The sequence below is a fragment of the Heterodontus francisci genome, chromosome 37, assembly GCF_036365525.1.
Source record: "Heterodontus francisci isolate sHetFra1 chromosome 37, sHetFra1.hap1, whole genome shotgun sequence".
NCBI classification, from domain to species: Eukaryota; Metazoa; Chordata; class Chondrichthyes; order Heterodontiformes; family Heterodontidae; genus Heterodontus; species Heterodontus francisci.
In genome coordinates this window covers 22,493,622-22,513,855 of record NC_090407.1, presented here as the reverse complement: position 1 = coordinate 22,513,855, position 20,234 = coordinate 22,493,622, and the positions used below count along the sequence as shown (strand labels likewise).

The 20,234-nt window shown below is 41.6% G+C and overlaps 1 protein-coding gene across 5 annotated transcripts in view; it reads right to left on the bottom strand.

Annotated features, from left to right (window-relative positions):
* The window catches only part of ubr4 (ubiquitin protein ligase E3 component n-recognin 4), a 187,034-nt gene that overhangs the window by 121,387 nt on the left and 45,413 nt on the right, over positions 1-20,234 (bottom strand). For all 5 annotated transcript variants that reach the window (XM_068017283.1, XM_068017284.1, XM_068017287.1 and 2 more), the window contains exons 20-36: positions 19,824-19,968; positions 18,712-18,791; positions 18,281-18,409; positions 16,760-16,942; positions 15,842-15,964; positions 14,604-14,833; positions 13,769-13,890; positions 12,803-12,900; positions 10,628-10,785; positions 9,823-10,035; positions 7,392-7,493; positions 6,544-6,644; positions 4,014-4,212; positions 2,130-2,318; positions 1,841-1,904; positions 1,378-1,569; positions 1,184-1,254 (exon numbers count right to left, since the gene is read on the bottom strand). In XM_068017283.1, the coding sequence (XP_067873384.1) occupies positions 1,184-1,254; positions 1,378-1,569; positions 1,841-1,904; positions 2,130-2,318; positions 4,014-4,212; positions 6,544-6,644; positions 7,392-7,493; positions 9,823-10,035; positions 10,628-10,785; positions 12,803-12,900; positions 13,769-13,890; positions 14,604-14,833; positions 15,842-15,964; positions 16,760-16,942; positions 18,281-18,409; positions 18,712-18,791; positions 19,824-19,968 (2,399 nt within the window). The remainder of the gene's footprint in view (positions 1-1,183; positions 1,255-1,377; positions 1,570-1,840; positions 1,905-2,129; positions 2,319-4,013; positions 4,213-6,543; positions 6,645-7,391; positions 7,494-9,822; positions 10,036-10,627; positions 10,786-12,802; positions 12,901-13,768; positions 13,891-14,603; positions 14,834-15,841; positions 15,965-16,759; positions 16,943-18,280; positions 18,410-18,711; positions 18,792-19,823; positions 19,969-20,234) is intronic.

The window sequence follows — 20,234 nt, the reverse complement described above, 5'->3', positions numbered from 1 at the left end:
TAAATTGAGTCAGTTTACTCTTCCTCATTCATAATCATGCTTAGTTTCTAGCAAATAGCATTTTAAAACAGGTTTGATGTTACGTGAGTTCTGCGATTTACAGCATTAATAGAGAATATTAATTTTATAGTTGAGCTATACTGTTCAGGCTTCAAGATCACAGAACTGCTTCCTTTCCATATAGTGGCAAAAGAGTGATCTTGTCAAGCAATTTTCTCCCTTCATCTGCACAGTGCAGAAAGTCGCATTTAATAAGCACTCCCCAGAGAGGTGTGCTCAAGCACATGACAATGACAGAACTAATGGCTTTACCACCTTTTAGACAACGATCATATCTGCAACAATGCAATGATCATCTAAACACATCAGCTGCCAGTTTCACTGATTTACAAAGCTAGGAAATCTATTACTGGTATTTATTTTTGCTTACATCTCGGACACAGGGAGTTTATTTTTTTTTAAATTTGATCTCAATAAGTGCAATGGCCATTTTTATTGGCTACCTTCCCAGTTGTCAGCAGTGGCAGCGCTCATGTATGTGTCAAAAGGCCATGGTTTCAAGTCCTACTCCTGAGATGAACACATAGTCTAGGTTCAGTGTGGAACTGCTGGATTGTCAGAGGTGCCATCTTTCCAGTAAGTCATTAAACCTGTATGCTCTCGAGTGTAAAAAATTCCAGGGCACTATTTTGAAGGGGAGCAGAGGTGTTCTCCCCACTATCCTGGGCCAATATTTATCCCTCAATCATCACTACCAAAAGATTATCTGGTGATTATCTCATTGTTGTTTGTTGGACCTTGCTGTGTGTAATTGGCTGCTATGATTCCGATATTACAACTGTGACTACACTTCCAAAGAACCTATTTGGCTCCAGAGTGCTTTGGGGCATCCTCAGGTTGTGCAAGATGCTATATAACTCTTAAGTATTCCTACTTGTTATCCTGGGGGGGTGGGAGGGGGGGGGGGGGGCAGGCCTCCGCTATGAGCCACTGCAGCCCTTGGGCTGACAATAATTCCTTACTTGGCTCAACATGGGAGTAAGTGTAAGTGGAGTGGGGAAGTGTTTGTTGCACTGGGACTGGTTTGACCAACCCAAACACTCCCATTCCCACCTCACTGTACCAAAAGGAAAACTCATGGAGCTCTCACTCTATCAGCTTAACAGAAGGGCAATGTTCTCACCAGTGCTGGTTCATGAATTCCTTCTGTGTAATTGTGAATGTGCAGAGCTTGTTACACAAGGAATCTTCATCCTAGAAACAAAGAACATTCCACTCATTGCGTGTGCAATCCAGCTGTAATGTCACTATCAGTTAACACTACATTGAATAAAATTGTTTTAGCGCTATTCACCAGCAGACTGACAAACTACTCACTGAATCCTCTGCTTGTGAGTCCTCTTCTTCTGCAACCAGATCTTCCACCCAATCAGAATCAACCTCAATCGCTCTTTCCTCACCATCCACCATCAGGTGTGTCGATCCCTGCCCACTGCTCTGTCGCATAGCATTCATGACATCGGCAAGATAGGACATGATGTGACAGGCACAGTCAAGCATTCCTACATGCTGCACAACAGAAGGAAATGTTAAATTCTGAGTCAAAAGTAGAGGTAATCAAACTGCTCCCTTATGCAAACATATTCCGTGCTGCAGGGTCCGGCCACTGCCCCAAGGCAGGACCCGGCCTAGGCCCGGTTCAGGCAGTAACTAAATAAATAACTCTTTTTACTAGGGGAAATTCCAGAGAAAGGAAGAAGAAATAATTCTCTGTAAAAACTGGATCAAAGTCACACTAATTTTCTGAAGTTACTCCCACACCTCTAAAGCCCCAACTCACCTTCCCCTGGGTTACATTTGCTCCAACCTTCTCCAGGACATTCTTCTGGGAAAGGTATTTCTTACTGAAAAATAATGACATAACTATTTACAATCACAGAAATCTATTTTCCTAGAAGTAAATAAATTCAAACCCCGAAGAAATTTGGTGCAACTTCAAAGATTAACTTTTCAGAACAAGTGCAGAACAATTAATTAAAATCACTGCCAAAACAGTTCACTAGAAGCCACCTCTACTTTCCCAGACTAATGTAGTGTAATCACTCACCCAAATAACGTAACACACTCACCATTTCCCTAACCAGTCTACAGCTGCAAGATGAAGCTGCAAGTGTCCTCCGCCCTGTCCAGCACTGGCCAATGTCGCCATAACAACCATTAGTTCTGGGAATCCTGTTCCATCACCGTTGGACAACATTTCTGTTGCCATTGGGATAAGTGTGTTGAGTAACACAGTGCAGACACTTTCTCCAACTTGGCTAAAGAGGAGACGAGAACAGATTAGCATCAAATTAACCATTAACTAACTCCCATCAATAATAACTTTCAAAAAAGAACTGGATAAATATTTGAAGGGGAAAAATTTGCAAGTCTATGGGGAAATAGCTGGGGAGCTGGACAGCTCTTTCAAAGAGCCAGCACAAGCATGATGGGTGAATGACCTCTGCCTGTGCTTTAATGTCTGTCATTAAAACAACTAGAAATACTGGCTTCAGTAGGTGGGTCCCAGCAATCAATTTACCTCCACCCCACAGTGCAAAGGGCTTAAATTCACAATCAGATTGATCACAAGCGGTGCAGTCGGATGTTACTGTGAACCAGTGACCGCCACAGGTTTTTTTTTATAATTAGTATCCTCTATTACTTTAAACTACCAGAGAATGGTTTCAGTCTGAAGTCTATACCTTCCAATTATCACAAATGTCCAAAATATTTTGTTATAATCTGGTTACTTTAAATGAGCAATGTTTTCTGACTGGTCACCAAATTGTGTCTACAAATACAGCTTGAGAATTGCAAGTCTTGATTGTGAAGATTATATTGAATAATTGCAATATCAGCAATGAGAGAAAGAAATTAGTATGACTAACAACTCATGGGAATGAAACATTACATACAAGTACAAAAAGCAGAATAAATTTCAGCTCTCTCCAGCTCCAGAAATTGTTACATGAATCAGCTACTTGCATTTACATAGCATATCTAAAATAAAACATCCAAAAGCACTACAGGAAGGCAGGAAAAAACACTGAAAAATGAGAGAATTGGAGCAGTCACTGCAAGTTTGAAGTAGTAGGTTCTGAGGCTTTTTGGAGTAGACTAGGGAATGTTCTAGAATGAGGAGCCAAAACAGCTGAGGGCTCTGTGGTCAGAGCAGAGAGAAATGCAGTTCTGAAGGAGACCAGAATCGGAAGAGTGAGAGCTCGTTCAGGAGCACATGACTGGATGAGGTTGAAAAAGCAGGATGAAACATGACAAGATTTTGAAACTGATGCATTGCTTGTTAGGGAACCTGTGAAACTTGGAAAGCCCCATGATAGTAAGAGGACTAGGACTTAGTATGGGATACAGTACAGGTGGATAAGTTCGAAATTTTAGAGAACAGAATTCAAGAAGCTAACATGGAGCACTGGAGTTAGAGTCTGGAGGTGAAGAATGCATGGGAAAGCATTTCAGTGGGTCTGTAGTGCGGTAAGCAATATTGCAGCAATGAAGTAAACAGCCTCAATTGTGGCAGGGTTGTCAGGTTTGAAGCTCAACTTTGAGTCAAGCAGGATACCGAAGTTGTGCACCAAGCTTTAGTCTGAGGAAGCTGTCAAGATGGAAAAAGAATCAGGTGCTAATGTTCAGAATTTTAGGTGGTAAGCAAACACAATGGTTTAAGTCTTACCAACATAGAGTTGACAGAAATACTTGTCGTCAAGGCTTTGATATAATTTAAGCAGACGAACAGCTGCAGTCGAAGAATCAAGAATGACACAGAAGGGAAAAGTGGGTCTGGTAGCAACATGAGTTCTTTCTATTCTCTAACTGGACCATGCAATTTTCTCTTTCCGACAAGTACCTGCATAGATGCTTTTAGCCATGCCCTATTGCACCTGTTCCATGCAAGGAAAAGTAACTTAAGCATAGTCTTTGATTTTGAACATTTACTCAGGTCTATTTCTAAGTACCTGTTTTCTCTAACAATGGATGCAGTCAGAATCTGCAAAAGTTGCCTGTTCTCTTGTACCACATCCAGCTGGTCAGAGTCTTTAGGGGGTGCATGGGTCATTCTAGTCAACCAGGCATGCAATCGGCTGTGTTCTACAGAAGCCAGCTGAGCAAATGAGCCACACAAATGCAGAAGACTTGGGTTTGGGCTTTTCTCCGCTGAAACAGAAAGCAAAATCAGTGTTACCTTTTTCCAAACTTGCTGAGAGACCTCATCTACACTAATGGATCAATATTCAGCTTGTTTACTACATTCTAGCAAGTAAAACAGATGAATAAAAATGAGAAACATATTTACAACAGCAAAACACCCTCACTTTAAAGGGAATGCAAAATACCACAGATGTCGGAAATCTGAAATAAAAACAGAAAATGCTGGTAATTCTCAGCAGGACAAGCAGCATCTCTGGAGTGAAAGTATGAATATTTCAGGTTGATAACCTTTCATCCAACCGGAAAAAGTTAGAAATGCAACAGGTTTTAAGCAAATCCAGAAGGAGGGATAGTTGCAGGGGAGTGGGGAGGGGTGGGGGAAAGGGGTGGCAAGAACAAAAGGGAAAATCTGCCATAGGGTGGTAGGCAGGAGAGAATATGTGACAAAAAGGATGATGGTGCAAGACAATAGCAGATGGCAATGGGATAAGTAAAGAAACAAAGATGGGTCTAGAGGAGGTGCAAATGAAAATATCAGAATCATGTCCAAATAAAATAAGGCAGAGATTACAATCTGCAATTATTGAACTTAATTTTGAGTCTAGAAGGCTATAAAGCGCTTATTCGAAGGATATGGTGCTGTGCCTCGAGTTTACTTAGAGCTTCACTGCAACAGTGTAGGAGACTGAGGACAGAGGGGTCAGATGGGAGTGGGACAGAGAATCAAAATGACAGACAACCAGGAGCTCAGTCATGCTTGTGGACTGAACAGAGGTGCTCCACAAACCAGTCACCCAATCTGCATTTGGTCTCCTTTATGTAGAGGAAACCCCATCGTGAGCAGCAAATACAGCATAATAAATTTGAAGTATAGGTACAGCTTGTCTCACATGGAAGCAGTGTTAGGGACCTTGAATGGCAGGAAGTGAGGAGGTAAAAGGCAGACGTTGTATCTCCTGAACTTGCATGGGAAGGTACTGTGGAAATGAAAGGGGGTGTTGGGAGTAACAGGAATGTAACAATCCCTTCAAAATGACGAACGGGGAAGGATGTGTTTGGTGATGACATCACGCATAAGGTGGTCCTACTTGAATGAAGGTGGAAGGGGGGAAAAAAATTACAATATGCTATGCCAGGCCAACCAGTACCAACCCCAGCCCTAGTAGTTTACTTCACCTTTCTTGCTAGGACTGCCCCAACATACTGCTCATCACTTTCAGTATCATCGCTGCCTGTTCAATCCAGTGTCTCATTTCACACTGTATTTACACACCTGAATAATTTTATCCTCATTTCCCCGCTCCAAATGGGACAATGAACATAGCCAGTATACAAAATTTACATTGGCAAAGCACCAGGCATGATACCGACTATGCCAAAGAAAAAGGAGATACTTTATACAGCAGTGCAGCCACTGTGCACAGGAATTGGGTAGTTAGCCTTGAGGGGAATTCTAGTTGATACAATGTGTTACACCGATTCCCAGATCTGGCAAAGCCCCACTGAAATGTAACTGATGGGTTCAAATTTTAACATCTCCATTCAATTACTGCTAGCCCTAGAGAGAATATTTTAATAAACTGCAGTCCAGAAATATATTGTGATTTGTTTGCAAATTATATCTTTTATTGGCAGGAATGCAATGGCATTATGAATGGCAGCCTACAGCACCCTACAGACTTCCCTATAAAGCCTGGCTACCCGACCCGAACCCGACTACATATGTCGGGTTTGGGACGGGTCAAAATTCCGAGTCCAGCATTCAGGCTCAGGTCGGGTCAGGCTGGACAGTGCTGCTTCCGGGAAGTCACGGGATCAAGCTTACCCATGATTCCCCACAACTCCATCTGCAGGAATAGCCTGCTGCTGGAACAGATGAAGGATATTCATGTCAGGTCGGGTGCGGAAAAAAATTTAAGGACACGGGCTAGGTTCGGGTTGGCTGTGGTTGGGACGGGCCCGGGTCGGGTTTTAATTTTATACCCGAGCCAGGCTTTACTTCCCTAGCCCACAGTACAAGAAAATTGAGAGAAACAAGCAGCACAGGCAGAATTCTGAAGACAAGTTGAAACAGTACTTCAAGTCTACGCCATATTCAAGTGTTGACAGATATTCTGATTTACTAAGTGAGCGCAACAAAATATTCAATTCTCTCAACACATTTCCAAAGTTAGCTAGTTCTCATCCTGCACTGACCCTGACCCAGCCATCAACGTAATACAAACCAAGAACCCAAAAATGAGAGGAGTGGCCAAACATTCCTACACCATTGTTTTAGTTTAGTAACATGCACTATAATTAACTTGAACAGCTGAGCAAACTGAATATGTCACTCACCAAGCTGGAAGAGTTTTGTGAAAAACTTGAGCACTCTGTTACAGAATTTAGCTGAAAGGTTCTCATTGGCAGTGGCCATCAAGATCTGCACCAGCTCCCCACTGTCAGGAAGAAAGGAAAACAGAAGCTGATACGCAGACAGGAAACCAACTGAACAGCCACAAGATGGGACATTTGACTTTCCCAAACAAAAGTAAATCAATACAGACATGTGCAGCAACCAGGGGGACAAAACTCCACCTAATGCATTACATTGCTAAAAAATTGCTTCAGTCTCAAATATTACAACCCCAAAAATATAATCTATTTAAAGCATCCATGGATCCCCAATGGTGCTGTGTTTCTACAGGCAAAGGAACAGGTCAGATGTTGCTTGGAACAGGCAAAAGAATAATGGAAGATGGGGCAGGGAGTGAAAACATTCATGATGAACAATTGGTAACTTGTGGAGTAACTGAGATTCATCATCTTGGGAAGTGCTCATGCTTCACCCATTTGTGCCAAATATCGTTGAACTGAAAAAAAGCAGATAGAAAAGTAGCTGCTACTGTGTGCTGTTATAGGTCTGTGGACACTGGGATCATTTTGCACTGTTACACACAGAAGAAACACTTGCACCATGACATGCTGTAGACAAAATTATAGAACAGGTAGAAGGATTAAAACCATGATACAACCAAAGTAAGCAGGATGGGACAATAAAAACTGGTAGTAAAAAAATGGAAGGGTCCACTAAAAGGGACATTGACTTTAGAACAATTAACTTGAGTGGAACTCCAAATGCAACACTCCTCTCATTTCTAGTATCATTTCTACTTCATTGGCAGGTCTAAGCACCCTCCTCCTACCGTTCAGAGAAGAACTCCTCCATGGCTTTGCGCGCCTGGCTACTCTCCAGCTGTTTCTCCAGGTACTGCAAACACTCCTCCAAGATAGTCTCATCCAAGCCACTGTGGGAACAGACAGGGTAAAGCAGTTTGTCAGTGCTTACTGCATACTAGCCCTTATTCTCTGAACTTGTGTTCCCTAAAGCTCAATGTCTTGGGCAGAAAGAGACAGTTTTAAAATGCATGCTTTTAAAATGTAAAATTATTGTCATGCAGACATTTTACTCAAATGTCTGGCACCCAATGACAAAATTCACTTATCACGTACACGGAGTAACATGGTACATACATAAGCCCCAAATACCGTATTCTCATCTGAAATCAGTAAATCTTACAATACGGGGCTATTTTCTGTACAAAACCCAAGTAAATGAAACAAGTTATGTCCCATGCAACATGACTCCCTTTTCTTTGTTCACTCAATATATAAAATACTGGAGACCTCCAGACAAGACATGGACCATTACTGGTCACGCTAGCTTGAATGGGATCTAAGATCTTGACTCACTGCACTACTTAAATCCTGACCTGCACATTGCAACTGATCAGTGACTAGAACAGCACATTTTTACTGAACCATTTATTCCCAATCTAATACTACTTGTTTATTGTAATCCTGTGGATACCAGGCTCAAATCCTGGTTTCCAACAACTGCACTAATAATGATCAGGAACAAGGGAGTGTTATACAAGTCAGCTGTGCTGGATTCCTATGATGGCATGTCGGGGTGGTCAGCCCCAAACAATTTAGAGAGCTGATTAATGTGTGTGTAATGCCAAAACAGCTATTAACTATAGAGTGGGATATGCAGCAACGCACCAAGGCTCCTTGGACAGCACCTTCCAAACCCGCAACCTCTACTACTTCGAAGGACAAGAGCAGCAGATGCATGGGAACATCACCACCTGCAAGTTCCCGTCCAAGTCACACACCATCCTGACTTGGAAGTATATCGCCGTTCCTTCACTGTCGCTGGGTCAAAATCCTGGAACTCCTTTCCTAACAGCACTGTGGGTGTACCTACCTCACATGGACTGCAGCGGTTCAGGAAGGCAGCTCACCAACACCTTCTCAAGGGCAATTAGGGATGGGCGATAAATGCCGGCATAGCCAGTGACGCCCACATCCCATGAACGAATAAAAAAACAATCCCTCATTTAAAATATATTTACACAAAATATAGTAAAGAACAAAGAACTTGCATTTATATAGTGCGTTTATATCTTCATATCCTCAGGATGACTCAAAGTGCTTCACAATCAATTAATTCGTTTTTAAATGTTATGTCAGCAAACACGACAACCAACTTGTGTACAAAGTCCCGCAAATTGCAAATGAAATGCAGGATTGTCAACCTTTTTTGGTGCATTGATTGACTGAGTTTGATGAATATTGGGCAGGAGATCAGGAGAGCACTTTGTTCCTCTTCAAATAATGCAATGGGGCGTTTTATAAACAAGTATCCGGAGCCTTAGTTTAATGTCTTATCCGAAAGATGGCACCTCTGACAGCGCAGCATTCCCTTAGTACTGCACTGAAGTGTAAAGATAGATTATGTGTTCAATCCTGCATGGGGGTTCAAACCCACAACCTTCTGATTCAGTAACTAAGTTTTACCACTGAGCCAGATATTATTCCAGACTACCTGTCTGCTTTGCTATTGAAATTACTGATTAGCATTGTGCAAATCTGCACTCTAAGAAAAAAATGCAGCAAATTGCATATAATGAGGAAACAGTAGCATCGTGGGTAAAGTCACTGAGCTAGTAATTCAGAGGCCCAGGCTAATGCCCTGGGAATACTGGTTCAAATCCAACCACAGCAGCTGGAATTTGAATTCAATTAATTTAACGAAAATCTGGAATTGAAAGCTAGTCTCAATAATAGTGCCATGAAATGATCAATTGTTGTAAAAACCCATCTGGTTCACTAATGTTCTTTAGGGAAGGAAATCTGCCATCCTTAACTGGTCTGGCCTATATATGTGACTCCAGATTCACAGCAATGTGGTCGACTCTTAACTGTCTCTGAAATGGCCTAGCAAGCCACTCAGTTGTCAAGGGCAATTAGGGATGGGCAACAGATGCTGGCTTTGCCAGCAATACCCACATCCCATGAAAGAATTTTTAAAAATACAAAATACAGTTAATTTACTGTTTGGATAAACATATCTTATAAGTGCTCTAGGTTTAGAATATCTTATTTTATACCCACCTGATGGCTTTATCATTACAAAGATGGGGAATCAGATACAATGATTATCCAGTTATAGGCGACAAGCTAAATTAGTTACAATTGCAATCTATTGTGCTATAAATTCAGAATATTTCTTAATTTACAAAATCCAAAAGCTTATCTGGCAGACCTTTACTAATTTGAATCTTTAGTTACCTGTTGGGGTCAGAGTGGTTAGCAATTATATTATAGCAGCTGGTGATGAGTCGCTCGTAGATACGTGCAAGAAACTCGTCAGATTCCGCAGGTCCGAGAATCCGTTCCAATGAAGTGGAGCTGATTTCAGACACACTTTCTGTGCTCGTCTCCAAGAGTAATGGCAGCAGAGTGTGAATGACCTGTGGAGGGTTCAGTTCATCAGGACACCACCTAGTACGAGATTAGGACAGACAATTCATGATACATATGCTTAATACAGATAAGTGATTCAACTACTTGAAAATGGGAGCAGTGCAAGAGAGAAGACAATAGTCAAAGTATGGACAACACAAAGACACAGTAACAGCATGAGAAATGGAGCAGGGGATGAAATCAAATTGGAATGTGCAGAGTTTGATGGAGAAGCAATTATATAAACTAGTGCAGGGAAGGGAGAAAGAAAAAAAATGAGGCTTTGCTTTGGAGGGTGGGGCAGAGTCAGGGATGATGATATAATAGACACTCGCCAGCTGGAGGAACTGTTGCACTTGAAGCGTAAAGCAGCAATGGACATGGCCAGTAGCACACTCAGTCATAGAGGCGTATGGCCCAGTGGAAAAATAGGTTGACAAAATATCTGGTACATGTGCACACGCACAAGAGTTAAAAGGTAGAGGACTGGAGAACTTACCAATGCAACATTCCTAAAGTGAAAAATACTATGATACTGACAGATTAATGATAGCAGAGGCTTTCAGACATGGGGCAGGGAAATCTTGAAACTAATACAGAGTAATGAATGAAAAACCACCAATTGACTTACACAATGAGGTCACCGGTGAGCCTGACCAATGACAGGAGAATATGCTTCAAGCAGGCAGCTAGCGGCAGGCTCTGGTTGGACAATGTACCGAGGTGCGCGGCCTGGATTGCACTAATGTAGCTCTCTGCAGGAATGGTGTCGTTTGCAAATGCATTTCGCTATGAGGAACACAAAACTGTTAAGTCTCAATTAAACTCCTGCAAAACAATCAGATTATTTCCAATCTGCAGAGAATAGACTCGTAGTGCCAATCAATGGGGAGAAATTAAATTTTCTAAAGTAAATCGCCCTAACAGAACCTATCCTAGTAATGAAAAGTACCAAGGTTATTATATCATAGAATTACATAAAAATAAAACACACAAACAGGCCATCTGGCTCAACAAGTCCTTGTTGGTGTTTATCCCGCACATGAACAGAAATCCTAATCCCATCAGTCTGTCTAATTCCCATCTCGCATATGCCTTTACTCTACTTTAATGTTAATATGGTCTCTGCTTCAATTGCAGACTTTAGTAATACAATTCTAAGTCTCTGCGCAAAAATGTTTTGCCTAAACTTCTTCTATTCAATCTTATGTCTAAGCCCCTTTGTTCAAGATCCTGAAGGATATATTGGCCTTGGAGGGAGTGCAGCATAGATGTACCAGACTGATATCTGGACCCCCAAGAGTTAAAATACAAGGACAGATTATAGAAACTAGAGTTGCATTTCCTAGAATTTAGAAGGTTTAGGGGAGATCTCACCGAAGTTTTCAAGATATTAAGGGAAACAGGGTAGAAAGAAAGAGAAACTATTTTTGCGGGTTGGGGAGACTGCAGGTTAGTCATCATCTCAATGAATAGCAAATAGGCTCGAGAGGCTAAATGGCCTATTCCTCTTCCTATGTTCCCTCAACCACTCTAAACAGCATGTTTCTTTCTATTTTGTCCCATTCCTTCATAAGTTTCAACATCTCTATCATATCACCCCATAATCTAATTTCTAATGAAAACAGCCCCAATTTTTCACATTTTTCTTGGTATTTGTTTTCCCCTCATACCAGGCAGCTGTAAACTCTATTCTCAACATACGTACAAGATTCTGAGGGGGCTTGACAGGGTAGATGTTGAGATGATGTTTCCACTAGCGGGGGAATCTCGAACTAGGGGACATAGTTACAGAATAAGGGGACGCTCATTGAAAACTGAGATGCGACGGAATTTCTTCTCTCAGAGGGTAGTGAATGTCTGGAATTCTCTACCCCAGAGAGTTGTGGAGGCTAGATCACTGAAAGTATTTAAAGAGGAGGTAGATAGATCTTTGAAATATCGGGGAGTTGAGGGCTATGAGGAGCTGGCATGAAAGAGGAGTTGAGGTCTGGGCAGATCAGCCATGATCTTATAGAATGGCGGGGCAGGCTTGAGGGCCAAATGGCCTACTCCTGCTCTTATTTTTTATATTCTCAAGTCTCTTGCACTCCTTCCCAACTATATGTCATCAATCAAGATTTACTTCTCCAAACTCTCCATGAAGCATATGCAAATGTTTTGTTTCCAATACTTCAATCACTGGTAGAGAAACATGCTAAAGAATTCTTGGTATACCTCATGATTTTCCTGAAGCAAGGCACCTTGCTTCCTGTACCCACCAGCTCTGCACTGCACTGTGACCTTTATAATCAGGAGTTATTGATTTTCAGTGTGAATTTCACTGTTTTTTAAGCCTCCTCATACAAATAGAAATATATTCTTGTGTAGTGAATTTCAAAAGCAATACCCAAAGTAATAACTCTCAAAGATTTATTCACAACATGACAATACAAACGTAAGTTGACAAGAGAACTGCCTGTCAATGCCATAAAAGAGATGCTGTCCCAACCAACTGAAATACTTATGTAGCATTTATCATAGCTTTCAGAAATATCTCAAAGCACTTTAAATACAAGAATTATTTTTAACTTAATGTCTTATTTAACACACAAGACCCCACAAACAGCAGTGAGATAAATGACCAGTTAATCCATTTTTGATTAAAGAAGAAATGCTGGCCAGATTCCCTACCCTCCTTAAAACAGCATCACAGGATCTTAAACATTCCATCCAAAAGATGGCCCTGCTCCCTCAGCATTGCAATAGTTACCAATATTACAAATCCATTGCATACTCTGCCAGATGTGAAGAACCTTTCACATACCCATGATCCGATGTTGGGGAACTCATTGGTGTGGATATTGTTCCATGTTTCACACAGTGTCTGTACGGATGACGGCAGGTTCTGTACCACTAACTGAGCTGCAAACACAATCACAATCAGCATATGAAAATAAGAATAATTTCAAGCAGAGAATTCACAATTGGGCATCACACAGAACAGAATACTTTACACAGCTACAACTGCAACTTCAGGCTTAGAGAAACTCCAGCTCTGTACAGCACCCACCCTGCCCAGCACCCCCACTCACTCTATAGTGGGTAAGTAATCTGTTACAGCCATGAAGTTAATTCTGCATCACTGGTCCTTCCATAATGAGCTGGATCAGAAGATGTTTTCCACATTAACAGTCATGCAGCCTTAAGACATGTGCGATCTTCAGAAGACACAGATGATTGATGCTTACAGAAATACAGACTTTGCAGCTGTCATAAACACGACTGTATCCACCATATGAAGTCAGTGAATTCATCACTGTGTAGCATTGAGTCACACAGGATACGGAGATCCCAAGTTCAATTGCTGTCTGAATCAAGTTAACTAATCTCAAATAGGACAGAAGTGGGGACATTCCGATTGGCATCAAAATCTCAGAGTGGGAGGAAATGGAGAAAGAAAAGCAAAATAACCAGAAGTCCTGCACCTGATAACCTTCAACAAACTCTGTTGTACGTTAGTGTATGCAGACATCATGTACAGATAGTCTTAGTTGTGATGCCAGGCTGACACATTGAATGGTCATTTGGGCAAAGTATCAGAGGGCTATTGGCAACTCCAGCAAAAAGGCAACAGATGTAGGCAAGAAAGAAAAGACCAGAAGGAAAAAGAAGTTGTCACAAAGACTTTCAAGTAAAAGAATAATGCCTGCAGCTCATTCTGCCTTCATTACAGTTGCCTCTGGTTACACTGTTACACCATGTCAAATACCAAAGCAATTCCTGTCCTTACCAACAGAGTTAGTCTTGCAGCGGGCAGATCCAATTGCCAATGCTGCTGCGTAACCGTGCAGCTTCTCCTCAGTTGGACTTTCAGTCGAGCCCTCCTCACACAGACTCCTCAACAGGTACGATCTAATATCAACCACCAATCAGGATGTAAAACACAACCTTGTCAAAAACACGCATTTATAGTCAGCTTTAAACATCAACACTCCAACTGTTGATGCTTATACAAACATTACAAGCACATTTATCAATTAGTGAGTACCTTATATTACACACTAGAGATGGAAGCATCTACTTTAATAATGTTGTTTACAGACAGGGCAATGCAGTGGATCAAACACACCATCCTTTTACTTCTATGATCTGATCTTGAATTCAACCAGACTGAGATAAAAAGTCTCCTCACTGCAAAGTGTGAACATCTCATATGAAAAATGTGGGGACTTAACAGTTCCTACCAAGTGTGAGCCCATTACAAAACTATCAATTCCTCAACAAATTGTTCACAGTCATAATGGTCACACGTAAGCATTGGAGAAATTCAGACTGGTACTATAGGGCACACTAATCTTAGGTTGTTGTTGGGTTACTGTATGATGCTGTGAGTAAAGGGAAACTTATACGGAATGTAGACATCATACACCTGACCTGGAATTGCTGATGCAATTAGCGTAAAAGGGAGATTTTAATTTGTAACTAGCCCATACAGTCTCTGACCTGAAAGTGCTTGATGCTAACACCGAATGGCTCTCCCCCACCATCCAGCTACATCTGGCCACTACCATAGTGTTTCAACCAGCAACTAATCTAAAAACTGTGGCAGTATTCAAAAGTTGTACCTGGTAAATGCAGCATAGATGCCAATCAGCTGAAGAGTTGCAGGAAGCAGATTCTTTGTGATCTCAGATGTTTTGTGGGAGTCAGTTTCTGCAGCCACCTTGGAGAAATACTCATCCAAAGACACCTGGACCTTTGAAATAACCGCATCAAGTGTATAGATGGTCTGCAGGTTGGGGAGGCGGCTGAGTGGGAGGATAGCGCTCGCATCAATTCCACAATAGGAAGAGATCTAAATTTGAAGGAAAAAACCCCGTTAATCACATGAATGGGTAGTAGTAGTATTCAACAACAACATAAATGCTGCAAATGACAATAACCTTTTTGTCAAACAACAACTGCACTACAAGAAAGAATGAGCCAATTGAACAGTTAAAACTGTTTCACACAATAACAGCTAATTGGAGCCAAAGTGACAGGCTCACACACACCCAGTATGTACACCATTGATACAACATTACTTTCTGAACGTCCCCTGAATCCACAGAAGCTACTGTCTGCATCACTCATCGATATGCTTCCTGTGCCTTGGAGGCACATAAGGCAGTAATCGATCAACGCCATTCAATTCCATCTTGGGCTTTTGCATCCACCTTACATAGCTGCAAGTGCACTTCAGCCGCATCTGCTGTTATTGCGTAGAGGTGGTATAGGTTCACCTCCAGCTCTTTTGCTCATGGATTCTATTTCTACGCTTGCTAAGGGATCCATGAGTCAGGCACTTTGGTTATCATCACGTTATTAAACCATCTGATTTTGAAGAGCTGATACAGCTATCTAAATTGGAAAGAGCTTCTTTCAACCATGCTTGTTTTTCATGGGACATTCACTTTAGTGTTTAAAGTCTCTTGCCAGTTTCTGTGTTAACCAATAAGAGTATCCCTATATCTCCCTTTGCTCCAGATATTTCTGCCGTGAGCTTGTTTATTAGTGTAGTTTCTTTCTCAGAGAGCCTCGCCCGCCCCCAAGGCTGAGCAAGCCTACCCTGTCATCAGTGCCACTACTGCACTGAGGCTGAACAGTCAATTTTCGTATTCACGTCAGTGAATTATTCTTCATCTCCTCTGACCACCTTTGCCCTTAACAGTATTTCTGGACAGTATCATGCCAATGAAGGCAGCAGCTAGATGCTATGGAATGAAAAACAAACACAACAATAGTACTTTCCTCAAAAAGAATATCAAGATGACTCCCTTCTCTCAAAAATAAAATCCTAGCACACTGGCATGGTTCTCCTTACCTGTCTGGCAACATACTCCTCTGCAAGCTCTACATCATACTTCACGGAACTGCACTTGGTGACAGCCAGTTCCACCAGCGAGCCAGCGTGGTCTGGCTTCATGCCCTGTCGCACCAGGTGATCCTTTACCAATACAAAAATCAAACACTGGTCAAATTAAGGTATTAAACTGCTCACTGATCGACTGAGATTTGTCATATTGAAAATGACCATGCATTACCCACTTAATATTTCCTTTACAGTTACACTACCAACTAATTTTCCAGCTGCTCTTTGACCAAGTAGGTTCATAGCTCAATAAACACTTTTATAATTACAATATTCAATGCTACTGACTCTACTGGTAAATGTTCAACCCAGTACAGTACTGTAACTGTACCACACAAACCAGGGAGAGCCAAAGTTTGATGTCTGTTCTACAGAGTTAGCAGTTAGGGTAGCAGTCGATGGGCTAAAAGTGACCTCAGCACCCCTGATTTCAGGGTTTCTGCTCTCAGTCTCTACCCGGGAACCCTTTTTGGAGAGTGAGTAACCATCAGGCAAGAACTGGATTTGGCACACCTGTGATACAACCACCAAATAGGCTGCCAGCATGCACTCACGGCTCACACATATCAAACAATCTGGGAGAGGAAATTGGGAGCCTGCTGCTAGGCAACCCAATAAGCACAAAGGGAAGAAAATCTGGAAAAAAAGATGACTTTTGCTGAATCGTCTGTGATATAGCATGTCTGGACCTCCAGCTTCCTCGCTAATACACTTTCCAACACTCAACTCTTTCTCCTCTGGCCTCAACTTTGACCATTTGTACATCCACCTTCCTTACAACTAAAGCTTCACTAAGAGGGATTCTTTTTGATTTGTAATGGTCAGCAACCTCTTCACCACCTGTCTCCACAAAATTTGCATCTTTGGTACCTTGATCCAGGTTACATAGGAGCTGATACAAAGCCGAGATGACCATCGAAGCGTGTGCAGGATGTCGCATTCGCTCAGCTCTGTCGTGCTCATTGCCACTTGGTTAACATAGGCTTTTGACGGAGGCATAATACCCAGGATCCTCCACAAGATCAAGAAGTAGTACTGAATGGAGCATGCCTCCTGGAAGGAAAAGTCAGTGAGAGAACAGCCAGGACCTCACAAGCAATGATTCACATACAGCTATAACAAATATTGTCAAAGTCTTTCAGCCCAAAACATTTTCTGGCTGTCCCAAAAGGCACATATTGATTAAAATTTGAATTTTTGCTACCTTCATTAAATCAAAAGCTATTTTTCAGCAGATGCACACCACATACTAGACTCCCTGCTTTGAAGGTTAACTTAGATTTTAGGAGCATACTATGGGTATGAATCGAACCAATGATAAATTTTATCTATCAATAATACATTAAAATGATGTGCAGTCAAAACTTTGCAAAATATTTCAACTATAGGTGGTGCTGTGAAAGTAACACTGTGACATAGAATGCAAAAGGGTCACCAAATGCTAAAAAAAATTAAAATAAAAGCAAAATATTGCGGCAGCTGGAAATCTGAAATAGGAACAGAAAATGCTAGAACCTTCCCTTTTGTTCTCTTCCCCCTAGCACCCCACCCCCTGCTTCATTTGCCAGTTCTGATGAAAGGTAAAAAACCAAAACATTAACTCTGCTTCTCTCTTCACAGATGTTGCCAGACTTGCTAAAAACATTAACTCTCCCAACTTAGGATCCACGCCAATTTTTTTTTTTTTAAATCATGTGAAAAACCACAGAAAACCTGCAAAATCTGTACCACTTTAGACCTTAAAAATCAATGAAAAGTTTTTATCAAAGAATGAAATGTAGGTCCCCACAGCCAGCTGGGACCGAATCAAGCATTTGAAGGACAGTGTTCCAAACTCCTTCCTACCACTCCAAATCAGAACCACTAATCCAATTGAATTCCAACTCAACAAGTCAATAAGATAACAGAGCAATATCTGTGATGCCCAATATTCTTGGTCACCCCTGTTGAAAGAAAAAAAAAATCACTTTCCCCACACATTCACACACAAATTAGTGGTTGCTGCCCACACCTAACAAAGCAAAAAAACTAAATCACTCGACAGCACTGCCCATGCTCAGGAAAAACTCACAGCCTATCCCATCCAACCCCCACACTGAGGTGGCTGTTGATTGATAGCCAGAGATTTAAGACCATCCACTAAAGAACGAAGGAAATTTTTTTTTGCACGGATGGTTATATGGACACAGAACATCCTACCAGAAATAATGGTGGAAACCGAACTGTTTTTTTAAAAAAAAAGGATAAATATTTGAGAAATAAATATTTACAAGGGTACAGGGAAAGGGCAGGAAAATAAATTAAGTTATAGTCTTCTTAGAGACCCAGCACAGACACAATGGGCCCAATGGCTCCAAGGTTCTGTGATTCTGACAGCAGCCTATGCATTACCAGAGGCGTTGCATTCTTGTGCTCTTCCCGCTTGAGTGTATCAAACTGTGAACCAGCTGCTAACAGCAAGATCAGCGATGCATACAGGTCATCATACTTCAAAGCACCAGTACAGAGAACATCACAGATCTGAGGAACGAGAAGAGAGGGAAAGAGAAAGTGAAAAATTAAGTTTCTAAGTACAGCATCAAATAATTGTAAAGCTAAATTCTGAATAAACATCAAAACCCATTAAATGCAGATCTATAGCTGAATTCTATACTTCACATAATTTACCATCTCGGTACACTGTCACATTCTAGTTACACAAACTCGAATGTGTTGCATACTTTACTAATCCGGTTTCATTATTACATTCAACATACATTATTCAAATTTCCAACTTTACACAGAATTCCGGTATCCCCAAAGACCAATTCTATGGCTCTCACCATCTCATCCAATCTGCTCCTGTCATCAGTGGATGTCTCATGTGAAAGAATGCTGTAGAATTTCGGCAGAGGAGTAGAGTCTGGCAAAAGAGCAGCTCCGTATCAGCAATAAAAACTCAGCACAGGCTATAAATTTCTCTATATTCATTCTTGTACAAGATATTACCTTAAGTCATATCCCAGACAGTTAACAACAAAAATGCAGGAAGAGACCACCAGTAAGCCCAGCCAGCTCGCTGAAATACCTTGTCCAATGTCCAGCTACCGATCCCCTTTTGCTCCAACGCCCAGCCTTCTTACTAATTCTGCCCAACAGCCCCAATACCCAGTCCTTTCTATCTATACCGTTACTCTGATCATCAACCCCCTTCACTGTTAATGGCCACTCACTCTGAAACCAGCTACCCCCAACACCCGGCCCCCTCACATCTACACTAAACTGTCCATGTAGCCAGCACTTTCACTCCAATTACTCCATCACCCAGCTGTCCCAGACACCAACCTCTAAAATCCAGCTCCTTGACATGAAGCCACCTGGCTCAAGTACACCCTATGGCCTCCGACTTGCCCCGCCCTGTTAAGGACCTAAGCTTACCACTTCTAATTTTATCAGATTGATTTTTAAATAAAAATTTGTCTTCAACTTGTATTCGTTGATTTGATTTATAGAGTCCTCTGAATTTTAGCCAATTCCTCCATGCTCCCTGCCCTCAATAATCACAATGTTAAGGTCAGACTCAATCTTTGTGATTTAAATTTCTGACATATTCTCATTCAACTAATCCCCATAGCCAGAGCATAAATCATTCCAATGTTCTGTCTCTCTATTCTACCAAAATCAATATCCACATTTTCTGCTCTTCCCAGTGTCACACCTTTTCTCAGTGACAATTTGACAGTTCTATCCTTTCAGCATTCATATCTTAGCTTGCAGTACCAGTCCCACAGTGTTTAGTCCAGTTTTGATATACCTGTCCCACTCAATGTTCCCTGTAAACTGTGTGGCCATGCAGCATTCTGGAATGCACTGTGCAGTGCCATAAAAAGGCGGCACGCAAAGAAAAATTACAAGAAACACTGGTCCCACCATGTTTAGCCTGGTTTTGCCATACCTGTCCCACTGTGTTTCGCCCAGTTTTCTTCTACCTCCTTAAATCCATGATAATGTGGCACTTGAATGCGTCGGCCAGATTCCTGGGTGCTGGCGGCACTAGCACCAGCACTGCATATTGGTGGGGTTAATAGATTGTACTGAATCTGTAGCAAGAAAAAAACACCCACAATGTCAGCCAAAGACATGTTTTAATACGGGTTGCCTGACATCATGACAGTATTCCATTTGTGTCCCTGAAGTCATTTAAGTTACATTTTTTTTTAAAAAGCATCTGCAGGAGAAAGGACAACAATCTCATGTGTAAACCAAGCAGAACTGCAGCTGCAAAATGAATGGTTGATTTCAGAGCCGCCATACCGACCAACCAATTGGTGGGTTCGGCATAGAATTGATGAGAGACTTAGAAGAA